At 42.2% G+C, this 19,068-nt stretch overlaps 1 protein-coding gene and 1 long non-coding RNA gene across 3 annotated transcripts; one reads left to right on the forward strand and one right to left on the reverse strand.

Annotated features, from left to right (window-relative positions):
* Positions 1-180: 180 nt before the first annotated feature.
* CFAP36 (cilia and flagella associated protein 36) lies at positions 181-18,344 on the forward strand. 2 transcript variants are annotated; one of them, XM_052673634.1, is made up of 10 exons: positions 188-596; positions 4,431-4,495; positions 5,391-5,492; positions 6,389-6,503; positions 7,428-7,515; positions 8,991-9,042; positions 11,263-11,386; positions 15,546-15,709; positions 16,095-16,250; positions 18,226-18,344. In XM_052673634.1, the coding sequence occupies exons 1-10, from the start codon at positions 479-481 to the stop codon at positions 18,310-18,312; spliced, it is 1,071 nt and encodes a 356-aa protein (XP_052529594.1). In that variant the 5' UTR covers positions 188-478; the 3' UTR covers positions 18,313-18,344. The 2 variants fall into 2 exon arrangements, with proteins under 2 accessions (XP_052529604.1, XP_052529594.1); XM_052673644.1 differs by lacking the exon at positions 5,391-5,492 and having other exon boundaries at positions 181-596.
* Positions 13,667-15,140, reverse strand: LOC128076217 (uncharacterized). The gene is made up of 3 exons (XR_008204280.1): positions 15,063-15,140; positions 14,222-14,346; positions 13,667-13,848 (listed from the first exon to the last, which is right to left on the reverse strand). It is a non-coding gene; the product is annotated as an uncharacterized LOC128076217 (long non-coding RNA).
* Positions 18,345-19,068: the final 724 nt, after the last annotated feature.

Below are 19,068 nucleotides of genomic sequence, written 5' to 3' on the forward strand. Positions count from 1 at the left end.
CCAGCCTTTCAGCCGCGCCGCGGGGGAGGACAGTGGCTGAAATTAAATTAATGTCGCTTAAAGAAAAAAAAGCGGGCTCAGAGCTGGGGGCTGAGGCGGCGGGGGGCTGAGGCGGCTGGGGAGCGCGCCCGCCTTCCCGCCCTGCCGTCCCTCCCCTCAGCCCCGCTGCACGCGCAGTCTCTTCAGCGATCGCGGCGCCGCTTCGCGGCGACCTCACTGCAGGCCTCGTTTCCACTCTATCTTTTAATGCCGCCGCATTTGCGGCTGCTGACCGCCCCTCCCCTAAAGCCATGATCTGATTACGGCCGTAGGTCGTTAGGGCAGCCCTCTGCCCTCCACCCTCCCCACGCGCCCAGCCCCGCTCCCCTCCGCGGGAGCGCGCGGTGGTGCCGTGACGCCAGTTGCCGTGGTGAGGCGTGCGCGCACCACCCGCCCGACCCCCATCCCCAAACCCGGCGCCGCTCTGGGCGGCCCGGCCATGGCGGCGGAGGAGGAGGAGGCCGACGTGGAGTGGGTGGTAGACAGCATCGCCGGGTTCCTCCGCGGGCCCGCCTGGTCCGTCCCCGTGTTGGAGTTCATGGAGCAGAAATGCGAGGGTGAGCGGCGGGGCGCTGAGGCCCTTCCTGGCGGAGGAGCCGGCTTGGCGGGCGGGCGGGACGGGCGACCCCGCTTCGGTGCGGGTTGGTGAGGTAGGCCGGCACGGGACCCCAGCGCTGAGGGGCTGAAGGCATCGCTCTGTGGTACGAGGAATAAAATGTGGTCCTTCCGGGTCGCACCCGAGGAGCTGCCGTGCTTAAGCAGCGGCTCGCTCCAGTCAGCTGTATCTAAGAACGGGGCGTTTGTAACCAGGAGAACGATATGAAGGAAAACTAAGACATATTAAGAGGTTGGGAAAGCTGTTGGAGGTTTGGGTGAACGGGCCGTTCTTTGTCACCCCAAAGCCTCAGCGTCCTGGGTGGGATGGAGAGGGCTGGGTGAAATACCTGCTCAAGCAGGTGTCAGATGAGTGTGGAAAACCCCCAGTAATGGTGAAGGTATGTTATAAAATAAAAGCCCGGTTACAGACACCTATCCTGAGTTACTCAGCGTGCAATGAAAGGAATGCTTTGATTGAGGAGAATCCTTTAAGCCATCATCGATGCGTTTTAACACTGAAACACTGATATTATGACACAAAGGCTTCCTGACGCTGTCACCTTGTGCTGTGCAGCAGCTCGTGTCGAGGGCTGCTATGAATCTGGAAATTGTTTCCACCCTTCATGACCTCTGAAGATCACTGTGGGCACTCACACCTTTCCCTGATACACTGGTAAATGAGAAGGTCGGGTAAAGTTACCAGTCTGCCACATGGAAGCAACAGAGAAAGCGTGGCTAGAGCTTTTGCCTCAGTGTCTGCTCAGACTTCTTGCCATTCAGGTGTTTTGACTGCCATGGAAGTGGGATAGGTGGGAGCTGCCTCTCTTGTTTTAGGAATCAGGGTGTGCATTATCCCTCTCTGTAGCAGTGATCTCTCCTTAGAAGGTTGAGTGGAATTTACTGGCAGTAAGAAGATTTATGGAACCTCTGTAAATTTCCATGAAGCGGGCTTATATAATGGCCCCCTGCCAGTTTGTTGCTGTGTAAGAAATTAGAGGAGCAAAGTAGAGAAATGGGAGCAAGTGGTCTTCCAGGGTTTCTTTGGACAACTCCCAGCAGCTATTGAGAAAAAAGAAAAGGCTGAGGAAGTGTTGCTGCAGTGTTAGGGTTGCTAAGAAGCACAGTTGAAGAAATGCAATCTTTTAATTGCAGTTCAGTGCTTGTTTGCTTTTCCTTTCAATAAATGTGCTAATTCTACCACTGTTACTGAAGTGTTTTGTTGGGGCAGAATTCTTTTTGTTCTCAAAATGTCCAAAGCCTTCGGACTGAAGAAAAAAAAAAAAGGCATCATTTCAATTAAGTGTCAATTTCTGATTAGTCAAAACTAGAGTTCAAGCTTTAGTAATGGGTGTGCAATTATTCTGCATATTTAGTTGCATATTACTAAATTTTGCATGTTTATTTAACATTGCATTTAGGAGGAGTGATCCTACTGTTGTTATATCTGTTGCTAATTGCTTGTTTTCTCTTTCCCTCCTTCTGGGGACTTGACTAATTTCTCATGGCTTCATTAATTTCCATTTCTGTGGCTTCAGAACTCAACTCAAGCTCAGCCTGTGGGCATGCCTTAAAGGGTGGGGCTTTCCTGTTTTACTCAGATATTCTAAGGTATAAATTGAAATATTGCTTTGTAAATAGATGAGCTTGACAATGATGTTGAAGACTGGAGGGTAAAGACAGGGTACAAAAAGCGGCAGCAGGTGACTGTGACTCCCGGTTGGGGGTGGGACTGGGGGTAGGAACAGAAGAGCTCCTGTACTTACTGGGTCTGTGACTGCAGATGAGTCAGCTCAGTCCCAGCAGGGAGGACTCAAACTTCACATAGCTGTCATCGTGTTTGAGGAATTTGCTAGCAGTGGTTTTCAATTTTAGCAGGAAAATGCTGAGTTTGTCTCCCAAGGACATCTGGGTCTCCCATCTTGTCCTGGTGTATTGGGTTCTTCAGGTCTTTCCTGTTCAGTGACTAAAGACTCAGAGCCAAAACCTAGAGGAAAAAGATCACAACATGATTTAGAAGACATAACTTGAGAAAATCCAGGATCCCCATTCAGACGCAGTATTCCTTAATGCAGTTTAACACAGGAGGATGTTGACCTCACTTGGTTTATTTGACATTTTGCTTCATCCTTTTTGTTCAGACTCTGAAAGCAGCAGTTTGTGGAAGCTTTCCATTCTGCTTTCCATGTTGTCCTGGAACTGTGCAAGGAGGAGGAGGACCTGGAGTCCCTTTGGCCCTTTTGCCAGCCCTCCCGGGGTATTCAGAGGGGTAAGGAGCAGGAGGGGGTAGAAGAGCAGGGAGACCTAAAGACAAAGGTTAGGGCCTGCATAGGCTATCACTGAGATCCCCAGAGGGAAGGAGATGCAGAAGACAATAGAGGCAGTTAAGAATCTTCATCATCTTGGGTTTGTAATGTGGTGGTTAACATAGAAGCTGTTTTGTTTTAAGAGTAGGATTTATAGTACTATTTTTGTGAAACAAGCATTTTCTACCATTTGTATGTATTGCTGTATACTTCTAAAACCTTTTTTTTTTTTTTGTAATGAAATGATATGGAAAAAAACATTTTCCTAGGTGGAGAAATGAAACAAAAGCAATTGCTGGCTTTCCAAATTCTACCTATTGAAAAGCAAGCTTCCTTCTGTTATTTAGAGGGCCAGAACTGTTTGATTAGACGTTTATATTTGCTGCAGGTTGTAACGAATTGATGCTAGCTGTTAGCAACGACCATCTTACAGTCTGGGTTCTGACTGACGTTGCCTCAGTGTTGTTGCAGCTGGAAAATGATCTTTCCAAGAGTTTCTTTACTGGGAGGGTTGCACTTGTTCTGTCACACAAATGCCGTCACCACTGCGGATGGCACATGAAAAAAAAATCTCACCCGCTCACCAGTTTGTGAGCAGAATTCCTATTCTTCAGATGACTTCAAAGCATGCAAATGGGCAGTGACTCGTCCAAGGTGGAGTGGCTAATCTTGAGGGGAACTGATGATGTCTTACTAATAAGCCTCTGCTTTAATTGCTGGGTTTTACATGACTTCTGTTCGTTGCTGACATGATAAAAATGCAAATTGTAAATGTAAGCGTAAAACCCTCAGTCTTCCATTTCTCTTGCTTTCTGCTGCTTCTATTCTGTGCTACAGAAATCATTAGCTTGGTATTTCCAGTCAAGAGTTGTTAATGTGAGTCTGCATGGATAATAATGGCACCTGCTGCATGGATTCCCGTTTTGTCTGGACCATGGTAGATAAAATTTTAGCAAGTAACAGTAAATGACCAGCACCAGATCTTCTCTTTGGGACTCTCTCTCAATTGTTCTGCAAGCACGATCTCTCTTTCCTGCATCACACTGTCTTCTTGTTAGTGAACAGCATTTAAAATAAAAGTTCAAGTCATTAGCACAGCCTTCATTTAAATGTATGCAGAGACAAATAACCTGGTTCAGTGTCATCTTCCATATTAGAACAACCTCATGCAAGTTCACATGGTAGTTCTTACATTAAATCTTACTTCTTAATGCATCTATCTGCCAAATCCTCGGCTTGCTTAGGAATCTCTTCTGTTGTGAAAATGCATTTTTTTAGTATTAAATTAGCAGTGTTATGATAAATTGCCACAAGTACGTGGGTAGCCTGAATGTGTGAAAAAATAGGTTGTTATTACTGATCATGTCACCACATGATGAAAAGTATTAACTTGTAAAGGTTGGTCTTACTCTAAATGGAAAATTAATTTGTGGCACTGGTATTGGAAGTACAGGTACGTGAAACACTGACTCAGAGATGTGTGTTTTCCAGTTTTTGATGATGAAGAGGAAAGCAAGTTGTCTTACACAGAAATTTATCAGGAATACCAAGCACTGGTGAGTGTTATTCACTGCTGGGGTGGAATTCTAAGAAATAATGTGCACTGTTGAAGTAGTATGTGGATAAACTTCTAGTTGTGCTGTATTTGTTATTCGGAATTTACTGACGCTGCATGCCATGAGTGTTATTTAGGTATTCTTTGAGTCCTGCTCATCTGTGCATTTTGAGGCATAAGCACAGATACACAGAAATGTTATTTTTTCTTACACAGCCTTACCTGTTTGTCCTTAATGTGAGTGCAGTGGCTAGCTAGAATGTGTTATGGGCTGGAGAGCCTTCACATGTTGTGGAAAGTTAATGACAAACAGCACAATGTTAGAAGACTTGTTTCCTTATGAGATCAGTAAACCTACTGAATTATTTCAAGTATCAGAATAAAATACAGAATGTTTTTGGAGCGTGCTGAAAATACTTACAATCAATGCACACAGTTTTCTAAAACGTTTCCTTATAACAAGGCTTGGTAGTTCTTGATGTCAAGAACCACGAGTGGAGTGAGTATAGGCCAGCAGTGATTTCTGCTGTGACCCTGCAGATGGATCCTTGGATGCACAGACTGGCCAAAAAATCCTTTTACTTAATAAGTACAAATGGTGAGGAATATCAGCTGGGAGTCTGGAGAGAAGGTAGAGACGTGAGGTCCCTGGAGGCTGGAGAGGTTCAGTTAAGCAGTGACCAGTTTCAGCAAAAAAAATTGGCACTGATTTAGAACGGCTTATGAAAGCAAATGAGCCAGAAGCATCAGAGAATGCAGTGATGTTATTGCAGGGATTTCTGTGGGAGTTTTAAAAAAACACAACAGCAGCAAGAAAGAAGATAGAGCTATGGGCAAAAAACACCACGATTCTTAGGGGAAAATCTCCTAGAAAGTAAGGCTTATATTTCTTACAGGTCGAAAAATTATTAGAAGGCTATCTTACAGAAGTTGGCATTACTGAAGAGAAATTTCAGGAAGCTTTTTCATCTCCTCTTGCAAAGACTCACACTTCGCAGGTATATTTTCCTTTGCTAAGGAATGCATAGATTTAATGTTTTAGCTTTGTCTTTCCGCAGATGCACGTTTGAACATGCAAACATACATGTTGGAAAAGCTTTCTTTTTAAAACTTTAACGTTCTAAAACCTAATGTGCCTGTTTATATTGTGGACTTTGAGCAGCAAAACGTGCATCTTTAAAACAGCAGTGGGCACTTGTGTGCTGTCACTCTTTTGAGATTTCTCTTCCATGCTTTATACTTTCTAAACCAAACCTCTAAGCTTAAAGACGTCTGCCACCTACCTTTATGTGCAGATTTGTCAGCTTTATGGTGGTATTCAGTCCATTTATAGTAGCAGAAAAACTTGAAGATTAAGAAGAACAGACACAAAAGCAAAAGGTGTTTTCCCCCAGTTTTGTAATAAAACAGTAAAATCTGTAAAACAGAGATTGCCCTGGGGAGACAAGGCTTGATTCTGTACTGCTTCACCTGCTGGAAGCTATCTTTAGGAATTGTCTCAGGTATGTGGGGCAGAGAAGTGGGAGCTCCTCCTGCCATTAAAGTGCCTTGTTGAAATGTCTCCTCCAGCAAGGTTTGTCAGGGTGCACATTCCTTTCTCAAGCTTACAGATTTGTTCAATAAATTCAACAAATTGTGATCATAAACTTAAACTGGGAAACCATCCAGGCTTTATGATAATATGTAGCCATGATGATCCAAGGGCAATAAACCATCAAATTCTTTTCTTGCCTACAGGCTCAACTTATATAGCTAGAAAAAGCAGACAGATAAAAGGATGAAATAGAGTTATTAACAAGTTCCACAGAATGTAAATTTTAATATAATCTCAAGCAAACTGAAAAGGTTTTGATTTCTGTATTTTAATTAATTTGCATATACCTTCCTCCCACAGGCCATTTTGCAGACAGTGCTGGCAGCAGAAGATTTTAGACTATTTAAAAAAATGATGGTACAGAAAAATATGGAAATGCAATTGCAAGCCATAAGAGTCATGAAAGAAAGAAATGGTAAGAAGTAGAAAAGAAAAAAAAAAGCCTCACATTTACTTTTTTTTTTTTTTTTTAAGGCTGTGTAATCCAGTTATAAATGAAAACAGAGTGCTGGAGTTGAAGTTAAGGGAAAACACTGAGCTAGTTTTACTGAGACCAGGATTTTAGTTCTTGGATTATATTCTCAGACACAGCAGTTGATTTTCCTTTTTCAAGTAACAGATGGTGAACTCTATAAGATTTTGGGTGAAACTTGATCTGTTTTTTGCTAGAGAATTTTGCTGAGTGTTAATTGCATCAGTTCATCAGTAGTGATAGTGCTCTGTTGCAGAGCTCGGCGCAGTCTGTCATGCCTGCCCTACAGTTCACACTGCATTTGCACATGAAAAGATCTATGGACAGAGCAGAAGTGTGGCCTTCATCATTGTAATAGATAAGTGCTGTTAAAGAAGAGCTTTACACCCAACTCTACTGCTCTGCTGATGTTCCTAGAAGTTTTTTTTATCTTCTCCCTCTTTTCATCCATGTCTCCTGTGTCATTCCTTTGTTTTGTCTCACTGGGTGCGTGTTTTTTTTCCAGAGAATACTTCTTAAGTTTAATGCAACACCTAGATTAGAAAATGCTTTAATAAACCATGGTTGGTTTGTAGTCTGCAGGAAATAGCATATAACCATCAGTGCAGACTGTGCTGTATGTTCTGCCCTCAGATAGCAAAGCCTTTTTTATGTCAGAGACTTTTGCCTTTTTGCTACTTGCAACAAGGATCTAGAATCATTTTGTAAACAATTTACAGTAAGGAAGGATTAGGTATATTTTTTCTTTCTGTCCTTTATCTCAACAAGATTTATTTCTCATCTTTGTCTGAACACTGATGCCAGTGGAGTTCGAAATAACTTTCTTTAGAGTAAAGCATGCTTTTTGCATACTTTTATTTTTGGTAGGTGTGTTGCCTGACTGTTTGACAGAGGGTTCCGATGTATTCAGTGAAATTGAACAAGAAGAAATGAAAATACTCAGGGAGGTTCTAAGGTAAAATAAGAAATCAGTCCTACTTTCCACCTTCCTTTAAAATAAAAGAATATAGGACCTATATAGCCTTTATAATGAAGGATACAGACCTTCTAGCCTTTTCTGGGAGACTGCTTTCAGATGGCACTAGAAAAATGAATTGTGCTAGACAGTGGATGTGATCAAGGCTATCTAAAGACATAAGAATTACCACTCTGCCATGGTGGAACCATCTTGGTGATTCATGAAATGATGTGCAGCTTTAAAAGCCCCACGGGTTCCATTGTCCTCTGAATCTCAAGACAGAGCTGTGTCCAGTGACTTTGGACAAAGGAAGCTGTAAGCTGTTCTGTGAGCACTCTTAACCCAGGAGTGGAGATATACGATCAACACTGCTTAAAGCAGCTTTGTTACTCCTTAACGAGGATACCATACTTTGTTCTGTGTCCTTCAAAGCCTTGGAAAGGCAAATTCTGCTTCTGCAGTAGTCTTTACTCACTTCCACAGCCTCCTCCTTAGTTGTGTTCAGCATGTCCTGCTGTCATCTAAGATGCATGTGACTGATACAACTTCCATAGATTCTCCTCCACTCCCAGTTCACCCATATAGAAAGAATCATTAACAAATAATAACATATTAATCCATTTGGGTTATATTATTATATTTATCCTCTGTGTTTCTACCTTTAGCAACTCAATCAGTGGATAGATAGATAAGCCCTGGAAATTCATATACAATTATTTTAGTTCAGGGAGAGATAGAGGACTGAGTTCTGCATGTCTATCACGATTTTCTCATTCAAGAATGCATTTTCATTTAAGTCATGAAATATGTAGGGTGCTCTGGAAGAAATGCCACTGTGTTATGATGGCCTACAACTTCACAGGCAGATGGTGGTAGTACAGCAGTAGAGGTTGAACCTTCCCAGCAATATCCAGTTATATTTTGTTGCTGAGTGACAGATGGCAGCAGAGGGGCACTCTGGCAAGGTGGCATTTGATACAGAAGCACATATGAAGCCAAGGTGCATCCTTGGATTCCTTTATGCAGAAAAAAAAAATTGCTTCCACTGAAATTTGTAGATGCTGGCTGAATGTGTGTGGAGACCAGGCACTAGATATTAGCACAGTGAGCTGCTTGATGATCAGCAGTGGTGTCAGCAGTGTGGAAGGCAAGCCATGTTCTGGACAGTCATGAAGTCTTCTAGGAGCACTGAACGCAAGCTCTTTTTCATTGCTGCTGAAAATGCTTGCTTAGGGGTGATTGTGTTGAAAAATAACGTTTTGTAGCTGAGAATTTACCAAATTGTGCTGTTGTGCTCCGTTGTATCTGCTGTCATTTCTGTGGAAATAAATAAGAGACACTGCCTATGTATTTTGGACACTTGCTCATATATCCAACAATTGATTTGATAGTCCCCAGCTATTTAAGCAATGCTGAATTTACATAGAAGTCATTGGTAGCAAAGAAGTCTCGACTTATGTCTTGTGTTACAGGAAATCTAAGGAAGAATATGAAATAGAGCAAGAAAGGAGACGGATGGAAGAAGTGAGTATCTTATCTTTCTAGATGGTTTATGCTGAGGATTGAGAAATGCTTTGAATATTCTCGTCCCAGGCATCAGCTGTATCACTCCAAGGCAGCACATGCCACCTAAGCAAATAAAAGCTCTGTCAATAAGGTCTTCATTTTGAAGGGGCTGTTCTGTTGTCTACGTTTTTCTTGATGGTATCGTTGACATTAATGCCATGTATAATACCAGTATTCACCAGTCATCTGGTGCAGCTCATAAGCATATTCCTTTAGTACCTGAATTGTAAGATTCTGGCAACGGGTGTCAGCCTTTCAGATTTAGAGAACATCTGAATTACCAATTCTGTCAAGATCAAAGAAACTTCAAAGCATAAGCTTCTTAGTGACTGCAGCATTCCTAATCTCTCAGGAATGTTAAGGATTGCTTCGTAGACACTGTAGTTATTCATTAAGTCAGCCCAGCGCTGCCAGAACCTAATCACCAGGAACTAGAAATCCCTTCCAAGTGAAACCATCGCTCAGGTAACTGAATGTAAGTGGGGACTGGCTGAACTGCCAGTCATTAAGCAACTGAGAAGCAGATTGAAGGCTGAGGAAGGCTTCTCTGAGGAGGCAGCAGCAGCTACAATGACTGTAGTTTCTACAGTGAAAATGTGTCAGTAAATCTCCTCTTCAACAGGAAAATACATTTCAAGTATACAAAAAAGCTCAAATTGTAGGCCGTTTAAAAAGGGAACAAAATGGCTTCTCTGTTCTTTTCCATCATAGGAAATTGAGCCTAGTAAATTTGAAAAGAGAAAGCATTGTGTGTTTCTTCAGCCTGATGGATAGAGGAAACTACCTGGAGGCCAAATATAACTACTGCAGAGGTCTCCACTTTATTTCCAAGCTTGTTCCTTAGGTCAGACCATGACACATGCAGATGATAGTCACGTTACTGAAATTCTACCAAAGTAACCTCTGCTGTCCTCTGACACTGCAGAAAAAGGGTGAAGAAACATTGTTTCCTATGTTACAATGATGCATTCCAGGAAATGAGTCACCTGTTCTACGAAACCTAGAAGCTCTCTGTCTCATTTTAACAAATGATATTCTAAGGTACAGGCTTATCCAAATCCTTACAGACCAGCCAAGAATATCAGTATTCTTGATAAACGTGCCAGATTACAGCAGTGTCTCATTTTTCAGCCTAGCCACTGAACTGTTTCTTCTTGGAATAGAAATGCATGCATGGAGCTGTACCTCATGAACTGCACTTGAGAGTTTACAGTATCTAATTCCATTTAGTGTTTTTTTTTTTTTTTTTTTTTTTTTTGAAGACATGTAATTCTGTCAGCCAAACTACTTACTTATTGGAAGACTCTTCTGCATATTTCATAAAGATAAAACTTGGTACTTCAGCTCTATTTGCTCTAAGATGGAATTCTTAAACCTTCTTATCCTTAGAAAACTGTAGCAAAGAGCACGTGGAAAACACTATTTCAGCTTACCTTAGCATGACTGATCCCATTGGGATGCCTTCTGCCACTTCCTTTCAGTCACAGGACCAGACCATAAGAGTTTAATAATGCAGAACTTATTTGGAAGGCATTGGCAGGAAGTCTGGCTACAGAATTAATAGAAATTCACTCAATTTAACTCAACAGAAAAGCACCAATCAGAGGGCTGATGAATAGTAGAAACATTTTCTGGTCAATTTCCAGCTTTTTCAGGGGTGGATTGCATTGTCAAGATTTCTCAGATAATCATAGAGGTAAAGCAGCATCAGAAACCATCCAACCTGTTACTTCCTTTCAGGTGATTATTTGTTTATTTCTAACTTCAGCACATGCTCCTTAAGTCCTCTTACTATAGAACATGTTTTTATGGTGGGTGGAGGTCTGTTGGAAAGTCACAAGCAAAGCACAGTATAAAAAACCCCTAAGTCACCCATTTGTAACTGGGAAACAAAAATGTCAATTTATCTAATGTTTTCAATTTGACTGTTGGTTAGAGAGTAAGTTTTGAACTAAAATAAACAGAGAAGCTCATAACTATAAGCCAGTACAAACATTCCTACCAGTAAAACAAAAGAAGCAGTTTGCTTTGTTCACTTTGACAATGCAATATAGACAGTGTAAACAACACCATTTTAATTAGGAGTTTTCAAGAGTTTCCTTTGTATTGGAAGTTTAATGCCTGGGATACAGTGGTGGGAATTGTAATGCTTGGTTTTGTTTGCTGTTTTAATTTAAGGCGCGTGCTAAATGCAAATCACCAGCTGTGACCAGTTCTCCAGGAGATTCAAGAGAAACTGTAAAAGTTAAGGAGTCTACTGAGGGAGCTGATGGTTCTGAAGATACTCCAAAGTTATCATTAGGTAATTTTATGAGAAAGCTCAATACTAGATGTGCAACACACACACACACACACACACACACACACACAGGTGATCCTCAAGAACAAGCATTGTATCTCAGTGGAATTTATTAAAGAGAGTTTGTGAAAAATTTGTAGCTTGATATTCCGAGATCACTTTCAATAATACAGTTCCAACTTCAGCACGTCTGCACTGTTCTTAGTTATTTTTCCATGGGACCATTATTCATCTTTGTATGCATTCACACTAAGCTCTCATATCACAAACACTTGAGCTGGATACTCTTAGCCTTTTTAGTACCTGTGGGGCATCCTTGGGCACTTCCTGTTTTGTGGCCATTAATACATGAAGCAGTTGTAGGACCCTCAGTTCTTTAGAACTGACTTAGTGTCCTTCATGTTAGGAAATATAAAAGAAAAGAGTGTCACCTTATAAAATATCTTTTTCCCCTCATCTTTTCTGCCTTCTTGGAAAGTTTTGTTACGGTTGTTTAAACTCTGATTCTTTGCTTTCCACTCTTGGAAGAATGCAGGAGGCTTGCAGGTGTACTTGTATTCTTCTCTTAGCCTGATTTGATTCCTCTTATTTTTGCATAGTTATGCCACCTTTCAACAGCACCGTTAGATTACTCATCTGCAGAACTTAATCTGTATTTGAGGGACAGGGGATCTTGGAGCCTGGGATCAGAACTTGTTTGCTGTTCTTGTGCCTGTTCAGCTGAAGCTGAGCATTTCTATGCTCCTTAAACACCAGAGAAGAGAAGTCGACAGACAGCTCTTTGAGAATCTTCTTGCTTTGTAGGGCTGGCATCATGCGACACATACCTGTTCCAGAAGGCTACTAAGAAAGCTTGTCTCAGCTTATCCTCCAGTATAACCTTAGAAAAGTGGTTTCAGTTGGTGGTGAGGGCTAAAATAAAAATCAAGGAGCGCACATACTGTAAATCTTCTTCCAGACTACTCTCATACAGAGACTGCTTTTTAGGCTCTTAATACCTCACTCCAGAGCACGGGCTCCCATCTAAAGCTCCATCTTGGATAATGGGGTCATAACTGCAGCTTGAGTCTCTTCTGCATAGTACCACATGCGGCGCTGGGAAGGAGCACAGCACTCTGTGCCTCTGTCTTCTCCATGTGGTTTGGTCCCAGACCCTCGCTGCCCACCACACCTGTTCTCAGATCCTGGCTGTATTCTCACTTGAAGAGTCACCTTAGCACAGAACAGAGTAGCTTGCCTTTCTTACCTGAGAAGAGGAAGTATCCCATACCAAGGGAGCATCAACTTGGCAATGTGACCCCTTACACAAAACAGTCCTCAGTCTGGGAAATACAGCACCCCCACCTTTTGTCAGGCACGTGTTTCTTTTCTTTCAGCCACATGCCTTTTCATCTTTTGCAGTTTCACTTTAAGATCCCAAACTTCATTTGGTGGACCTCTAAAAGTTTCCTACTATGTAATGAATTTGAAGCTAATGGCAATTGCTTTAGTTTTCTCAGTTTCACTTTGGTGAACCCTGGTAGTGGTTCACAAATGAGATTGCAAAACCATTCATCCTGTGCACTGACCACCCAACTTCTTGCACCGCTAGGAGATAGGAAGGAGAGTTTCATAGTAACAGTCACACACAGCACCTTGGAGTGCAGGTGACCTTTCTAGCATTCCTCAGAAACACCCCCCTTCCTTGATACCTGCCAGTTGCGTTTGCGCCCAGCACAGATAAGGATGCAGCACCTGCTAGAGTGGCCCTGGGTTGCTTTTGAGAAGACTGAAGTATTTGCCCACATCAAAAAGCGTTGCTTAGCTTAGTCACCCACAGTATGAGTGTACATACAGACAAATTCTCAGAGGAAAAAACAGGTTATATGCCAGTGCAATTGCAGTGCTTTGAGACGTTGTCTCCTTGTACGTCTGCCATCGACCCTCCTTCCCTTGTCTCCTTAGTGTCTTTTCAGGTTCGTGGGTTAAGTGAAACTGAGGGTCCTATGATCACATCCTACAGGTACTGCTAGGCCACAAACATCTCCAGCTCGAGTGTTTGCAATATGGACAGCAACAGTGTAAATGCACACACACAGCACATTTCAAAGGACTACTTCCTGGTAAGTGGTTTCCCTTGTTCATAGTGTTGGTTCTGGTGTTCGGCATGCACTGTGTGTTCTTTAGGTCTTTTTTTCCCTCTGCTTTTTAAAGAAGGCAGCTCTGGTGTGAAGATTTTTTCCTAGCACTTTTAGCTCTTGTGGTACCTCTAAGCAATTTTATTTATCAAAAAAGATGGATATATTTCACTGAAACACAAATTCTTCATCTTTATTCTACATTTCTTACTTTGTTTTCTGCGCTTTGAGCATTCTCTCTCCTTTGCTTTTCCCATTGCTTTTTTCAGTTGTCATTTTCTGTACTGAAGAAAACAGCAGCATTGAACTAAACTATTCCATGCTTTAACTTAAAACAACAGCAGCCTCCTGCAACAAAAAACCCACGAACAACTGAGGGAGCAACAGCTTGCTCTGCACTCTGTGTCAGTGAAGCTAGGCTATGCCATCTCTTACTGTGCTTTGCTAGGGGCCAAGGAAACTGCTCATACTTTAATACTAACACCACTTGTTTCTAAACATTACTGAGAAAAACCCACAGTGCATCACTGTAGAATTATAATTTGCTACATTCAGTTGCACATCTTAACTCAGGGATCACAGATGCACTCAAAAAGACTGCATGCACTAAAATTCTTATTGTACTCAATGTTTTTGCATTGATACCAGTATTTTCAGGTTTATTTAAACAGTTCTAAGACTCCCCATTTTTAATAAAAATATAGCAGGGGCAGCAGCTTACCTTACTCAGAAATAGTTGTAGGTCACTTTGGGAGAAGTCTTGGTGAAGTTCTAGAGACATAGGCTGCTCTGCAGCTTGGTGGCTAGAAAACTTTGACTCTAGCCTCAGCAACACACAGTGGAGTTCTGTGGGATTGCAAGGCAAAATTATCCTTTGTATCTGCAGATATGAAAAGCACAGCTGGAATCAGCTGAGGGTTTGTTTGTCAACACAGGCAGCACTCGTCCAAGAAAAAGCAGCCAGAGTTAAGCAGGGTGGCATGCAGAGTAGCTGCTTTGGGCAAGGTGAGGGAGCTGATTGAGGAAGGAAGGCACTGAGGTCACCTGAACCTTGTTTGAACTTCCCTGCCCAGAGCTCCCCTGGTAGCCCCCAGCCAGCCCACCTGGGCCTCTGAGCTCTGCTGATGTCAGGCACAAAGCCAACTTGTGGTGCATCCTCTCCTAGAGAGGAGATCAGTTCTGAAAATGAGATCTTGAGCTGTGGGTCTGAATAGGTGACCTTCCAGTTCTGGGGCCTGCATAACGCTTTGCACCTTGAGTTTCTGCTTCCTTCCCTCTTCCCTACAAGTTCACTTAAATACTGTTGTCTGATTCTGTTCTTCGAAGCTGAAAGCTGAAGCAGCACCCTTGTATTTGGAGTTGGCTGAAGCATGCTGTGTGGCCTGCTGATTACTAACTCCTAATTAACACAGAGAATGAGGGCATAATCTTAATATAAACCACCCACTGGAATATTGCATATGAAATTACATTCCAAGCTGTAGCAATAGGGCAGAACAATAGCATGGGAGAATTGGCATGATAGAAAGGTGCTGTAAGAGAAGGGAAAAAAAATTGCTTACCCATATCCAAAGGCTCCAGGTCTACAGGGGAAAGCTTCACCAGAAAGGGACTTAGAGAAATCCTTCTCCCAGGGGGGTCAGCCCTTCAGTGGGGCCTCAGAGAGGTGCAGCCAGGCTCCACCCTTCTGGTCACACAGCTGAATTGCCTTCACCTGTGCTCGCAGGGCTGACCGTCCTTTCCCCAGGTGCTCCATCAGTGGGTCAGGCTGGGACTCAGCAGTTCCCATACACAAGCATTGCACAGTAATTCATCATAGCAGCAGTGGTGCTTTAATGTAAAGAGTTACTTAGTCGTGTAAATCCACTTACCAGTGGATTTTGATGGTAAGTTTTATGAAAAGAATATAAAATCACATTTCTCCCCTTTTTATTAAATCTTCCACTTCTTCAGAGGAGAGATCTGGATGTTAGAGGAAACCCTCCATTTATTTTTTATTTGATGTGTTACTGTTTTGCTTTTTTTTACCTGACATTGCTGTTTAGAGGAATCTCGGCAATCTGCAAGGGCAGACTTAAAGGCAGTCCGCCCATCACAGAAAGGCCCAGAGCGCTCACCTCAGCCCCCCAAAGGGAAGGAGGACACGAAGAAGAGAGCGTCTGCAAAACGTGCGGAAAGTGCAGCACAGAAAGCTGCACCAGAAGGACACGTAAGTTTAAAACAACCAGCAATGCCTTCTGCCCCGAAACAGAAACTGGAATGACAGAAAATAGTGTTACGTTTATAATCTCGGTTTTTGTTATCGTGATGCGTTTCTTTTAACCAGCATGCTGCTTGTGGTATTCAGCACTTTGATTTGCATGGAGTTCAGATCACCACTCCATTTTAAGAGTAGAATTCTAGAACTTAGCATTCAGCCTTTAACCTTGTGATAAGTTCTTAGTAAGACAGATGTGGCTTGAAGTTCTCGCTTGGCTTCTGAAAACAAGCGACTACGTTGAGAGGCAAAGTTGATATAAAAGCTTTTATTTCATGAATACGTAACTTAATTTTGTTATGTGTATTATTTCCAAATGTACTTCAAAAACATCCAGAATGCACCAGAACTTGACGAGCAGCAGCTGAGACAACGGGAGGAGTATCTTAAGAAAAAACGAGATATGCTGGTAGCTGCAAAGAAAGAGTCAAGAAATAATATAATACCACCCACAAACACGGACCAGAAGGAGGAGGAACCATCTCCTAAAGAGGTAGAGGGTTTGAAATCGTCCTGAAGGGTTTAAAATCATCCTGATGGCTTTATAACAGGCAGGCAGTTTCAGTGCAGGTATGGCTGAGTGTGGTAGCAGTATTAAAGGACAAGTGGTGGGAGCAGTGGAACTATTGTCAGGTCACTGGTTTTGCAGAAGAGTACAGGCTAAAAGTGTTAATGATTAAGTTAGCATTTCACCTCTGTATTGACAAATCCTCTTGATTAAGTTTACAAACTGGCTTTCTTTTAATCCTTTGACCAACTCTTGGGCTTCCTTAAATCCCTGTTTTTGTTTTTGTTTTTTTTTTTCAGCTAAGACAGGGAAAAAATATTTTGCAAAGTCCAGTTTTACATGGAAAAGCTTGCTTAGTTCTCTTGATCTCAGAGTGTTTTGCTCCTTTTTCATATAAATAAATCCCTGGTTAACAAATCAGCCACTGGAGTAGAAGTGATGAGATAATGCAATTTAGAAGGACAAGGCACTCTTGAGGAATAGATGCTGCTGTCATCTATCTGGTTGCCTCCAATACAAGAAGATACTTGTGGAAGAATTAGAATTATAAGAAAGGGAATGGTAAATTTGTAGAGATACAAGAGATATTCCATTCTTCATGGTGTCTTTGTCCCACATACAGTCATGAACGGTCTCCTACCCATGTTTGTCGGTAGCTACAAACGTTCTCTGTTCAGCCATGTATCAAGGGCAGGGAGAGCTCTGTGGGATAGTTCTGCACCTCAGAGAGAAGATTGAATTGTGACTGTAGTAACAAGAGATCCTCATCCCATTATTCTAGTTGGTAGACACTGCAATGCAGCAGCAGGGGTTGGCTTGCGGCGTGTTGCTGCTGTTTCAGCTGGTCATCCTGTCACCATCTTGGTTCCATCTGCAATAATGACTGAAGCATTTGTCACAGTCTGACTTTACAACTTGGACAGTCGGCAGATCTCTCTTACAGAGGGCTTTGTCCTTGCATGTGTAGTGCAAGGAGGTGAAACCTGTGATGGTAACAGCAAGTGCTCAGTGCAAGGAAAGTCAGTGAAAACAACAGAACCACTCTTGTATCAAATCCTGCTTCCTTAAGGCACAGTAGGAAAAAAAAAAAAAAAGAAAAAAAGAAAAAAAAAGGCTTCTGCTGCTTTTCAATCTGTTAGGCAAATGCCATGTATAAAACACACAGTGTTCTGGGCAGGGCAGGGAGATGAACTCAAGGACTGACACGTCAGTCAGTGAATGAACCGATACGCTCCTTAGCGTGCAGGAGGTGCTGCAGTCACAGAAATCCTTGTGATAGAAAATCACACCTGGGAACAACAGTCAGCTGCACCAAGGAAAGCAGGCACAGCCATAAAGACTGGCATCCTATGGCAGGATGAAGCAGTCAGTGTAGGTCAGACTTCAGGAGAAAAGAGCCTTCTGCTAATCATTATTATAGTAATATGATGTGTTTGTTACAAATAACAGGTCTGATAAACATCTATGTGAAAAGAAATGCTTGAACTCTCAGTGTGGATAAAGGGGATAGTAGAAAACCTTAGAAAAGAACGCTATCAAAAAGCAAATCGCTGCTCCTTAGCAAAGAGAACCCACTTAAGATAAGAAACTTTGTTGTCTCAGGAGTGCTTTGTAATTGCTGAGCATTTTAATGCGCTCAGGATGCGCCCTTGGCGTTGATGGGTGAACTCCTGAACAGCACCGTAAAGTGAAGACACTGCTTGACCCACTTCCCAAGAAATGAAGAAACTTTTTGCATCATTTGGGGTTGCAAGCGAGTTTGAAGGGGTGGGCGTGCAGCATCAGGTTTGAAAGCGATGCTCTTTGGCTGCTCCTTGTTAGGAAAAAAGGTCTCTGCCAGCACTGCCCTCCTTGGCTCACCGGCCTGGGTAGCAGTTAGCATTAGAAGCTGCAGTATGCATTAGGAAGTTGTGCAATTTATTTATTGCAGTGTTTTTTTTTTCCCCCATTTTGTTTGTAGGAAGTTTCAGAAGAGAAGCAAAAACTACTGCAGAAGAGGAAAGTGCTGGCAGAAAAACTAAAAGAAGAAGTTATTAATAAGCGGTAATTGTGAGAAGCTCCTTGCAGACCTCAAGAACATAGGCATCTTTTAGAATAAATTATAACCAATAATGGAACGAGTTTGTTTTCAAGTATCTCACACTTGTTTTTATAGAGCTTTCGGACAACTCATTCTGTACTTTGTATAAAATATTTGAAGTTGTGCTGAAATACATTGGAAACGGATTTTCACTGGAATGTGCTCAGCACTGGGGCAGTTTCACAGCCTCACCCACTCAAATGTACAACAAATATTCATCTGTTAAAATAACAGCTAAAAAATGTGAACAAACAGATTTGATTAACCTTACCTTTTTCTAAAGATTATAGAACTTGGTTCATTAGAATATCAGAAATAAACTACCGTTTCGGGCTGTAATGAGTCAGGGTTCACATGGAAGTGCTAATGTGACCATCTTGTAGTTGAAGGAGCAGCTCATGCAGCATGAAGTGAGGAGAGCTGGAGGTGACGCTGCTGTACACACCTTCCATGCAGCTCACCCGTACCTTAGATCCAAGTTTGCTATGAATAATTTAAAGAACAAAGCAAAAGTAAGAACTAGGAACATCACCAGAGCAATTTGGTTCCAAAGTCAAGTCTTTAAACAAATCATTTACTGGCTTGCCTTTGGCAGACTTAAAATAAAGCAGGGGAGAGGGTGTCCTTAGCACACTGTTGACTGTAACTCTAACTGGCGTTAAAAGAAACAGCCCAACCACTTCCAAGTTCCGTGTAGCTTTTTATTAAAATAGCATTTATAAC

This window comes from Tympanuchus pallidicinctus, unplaced genomic scaffold (assembly GCF_026119805.1).
Source record: "Tympanuchus pallidicinctus isolate F22 unplaced genomic scaffold, pur_lepc_1.0 scaffold1, whole genome shotgun sequence".
Classification (NCBI taxonomy): domain Eukaryota; kingdom Metazoa; phylum Chordata; class Aves; order Galliformes; family Phasianidae; genus Tympanuchus; species Tympanuchus pallidicinctus.

What these genes read in the sequence shown, in the direction of transcription:
- CFAP36 (XM_052673634.1), top strand. Translation starts at nt 479, where the DNA reads ATGGCGGCGGAGGAGGAGGAGGCCGACGTGGAGTGGGTGGTAGACAGC. An exon ending in CAAAGACTCACACTTCGCAG is followed by an intron (nt 5,493 to 6,388) that starts GTATATTTTCCT and finishes TTCCTCCCACAG; the next exon opens with GCCATTTTGCAGACAGTGCT. An exon ending in ATACTCAGGGAGGTTCTAAG is followed by an intron (nt 7,516 to 8,990) that starts GTAAAATAAGAA and finishes CTTGTGTTACAG; the next exon opens with GAAATCTAAGGAAGAATATG.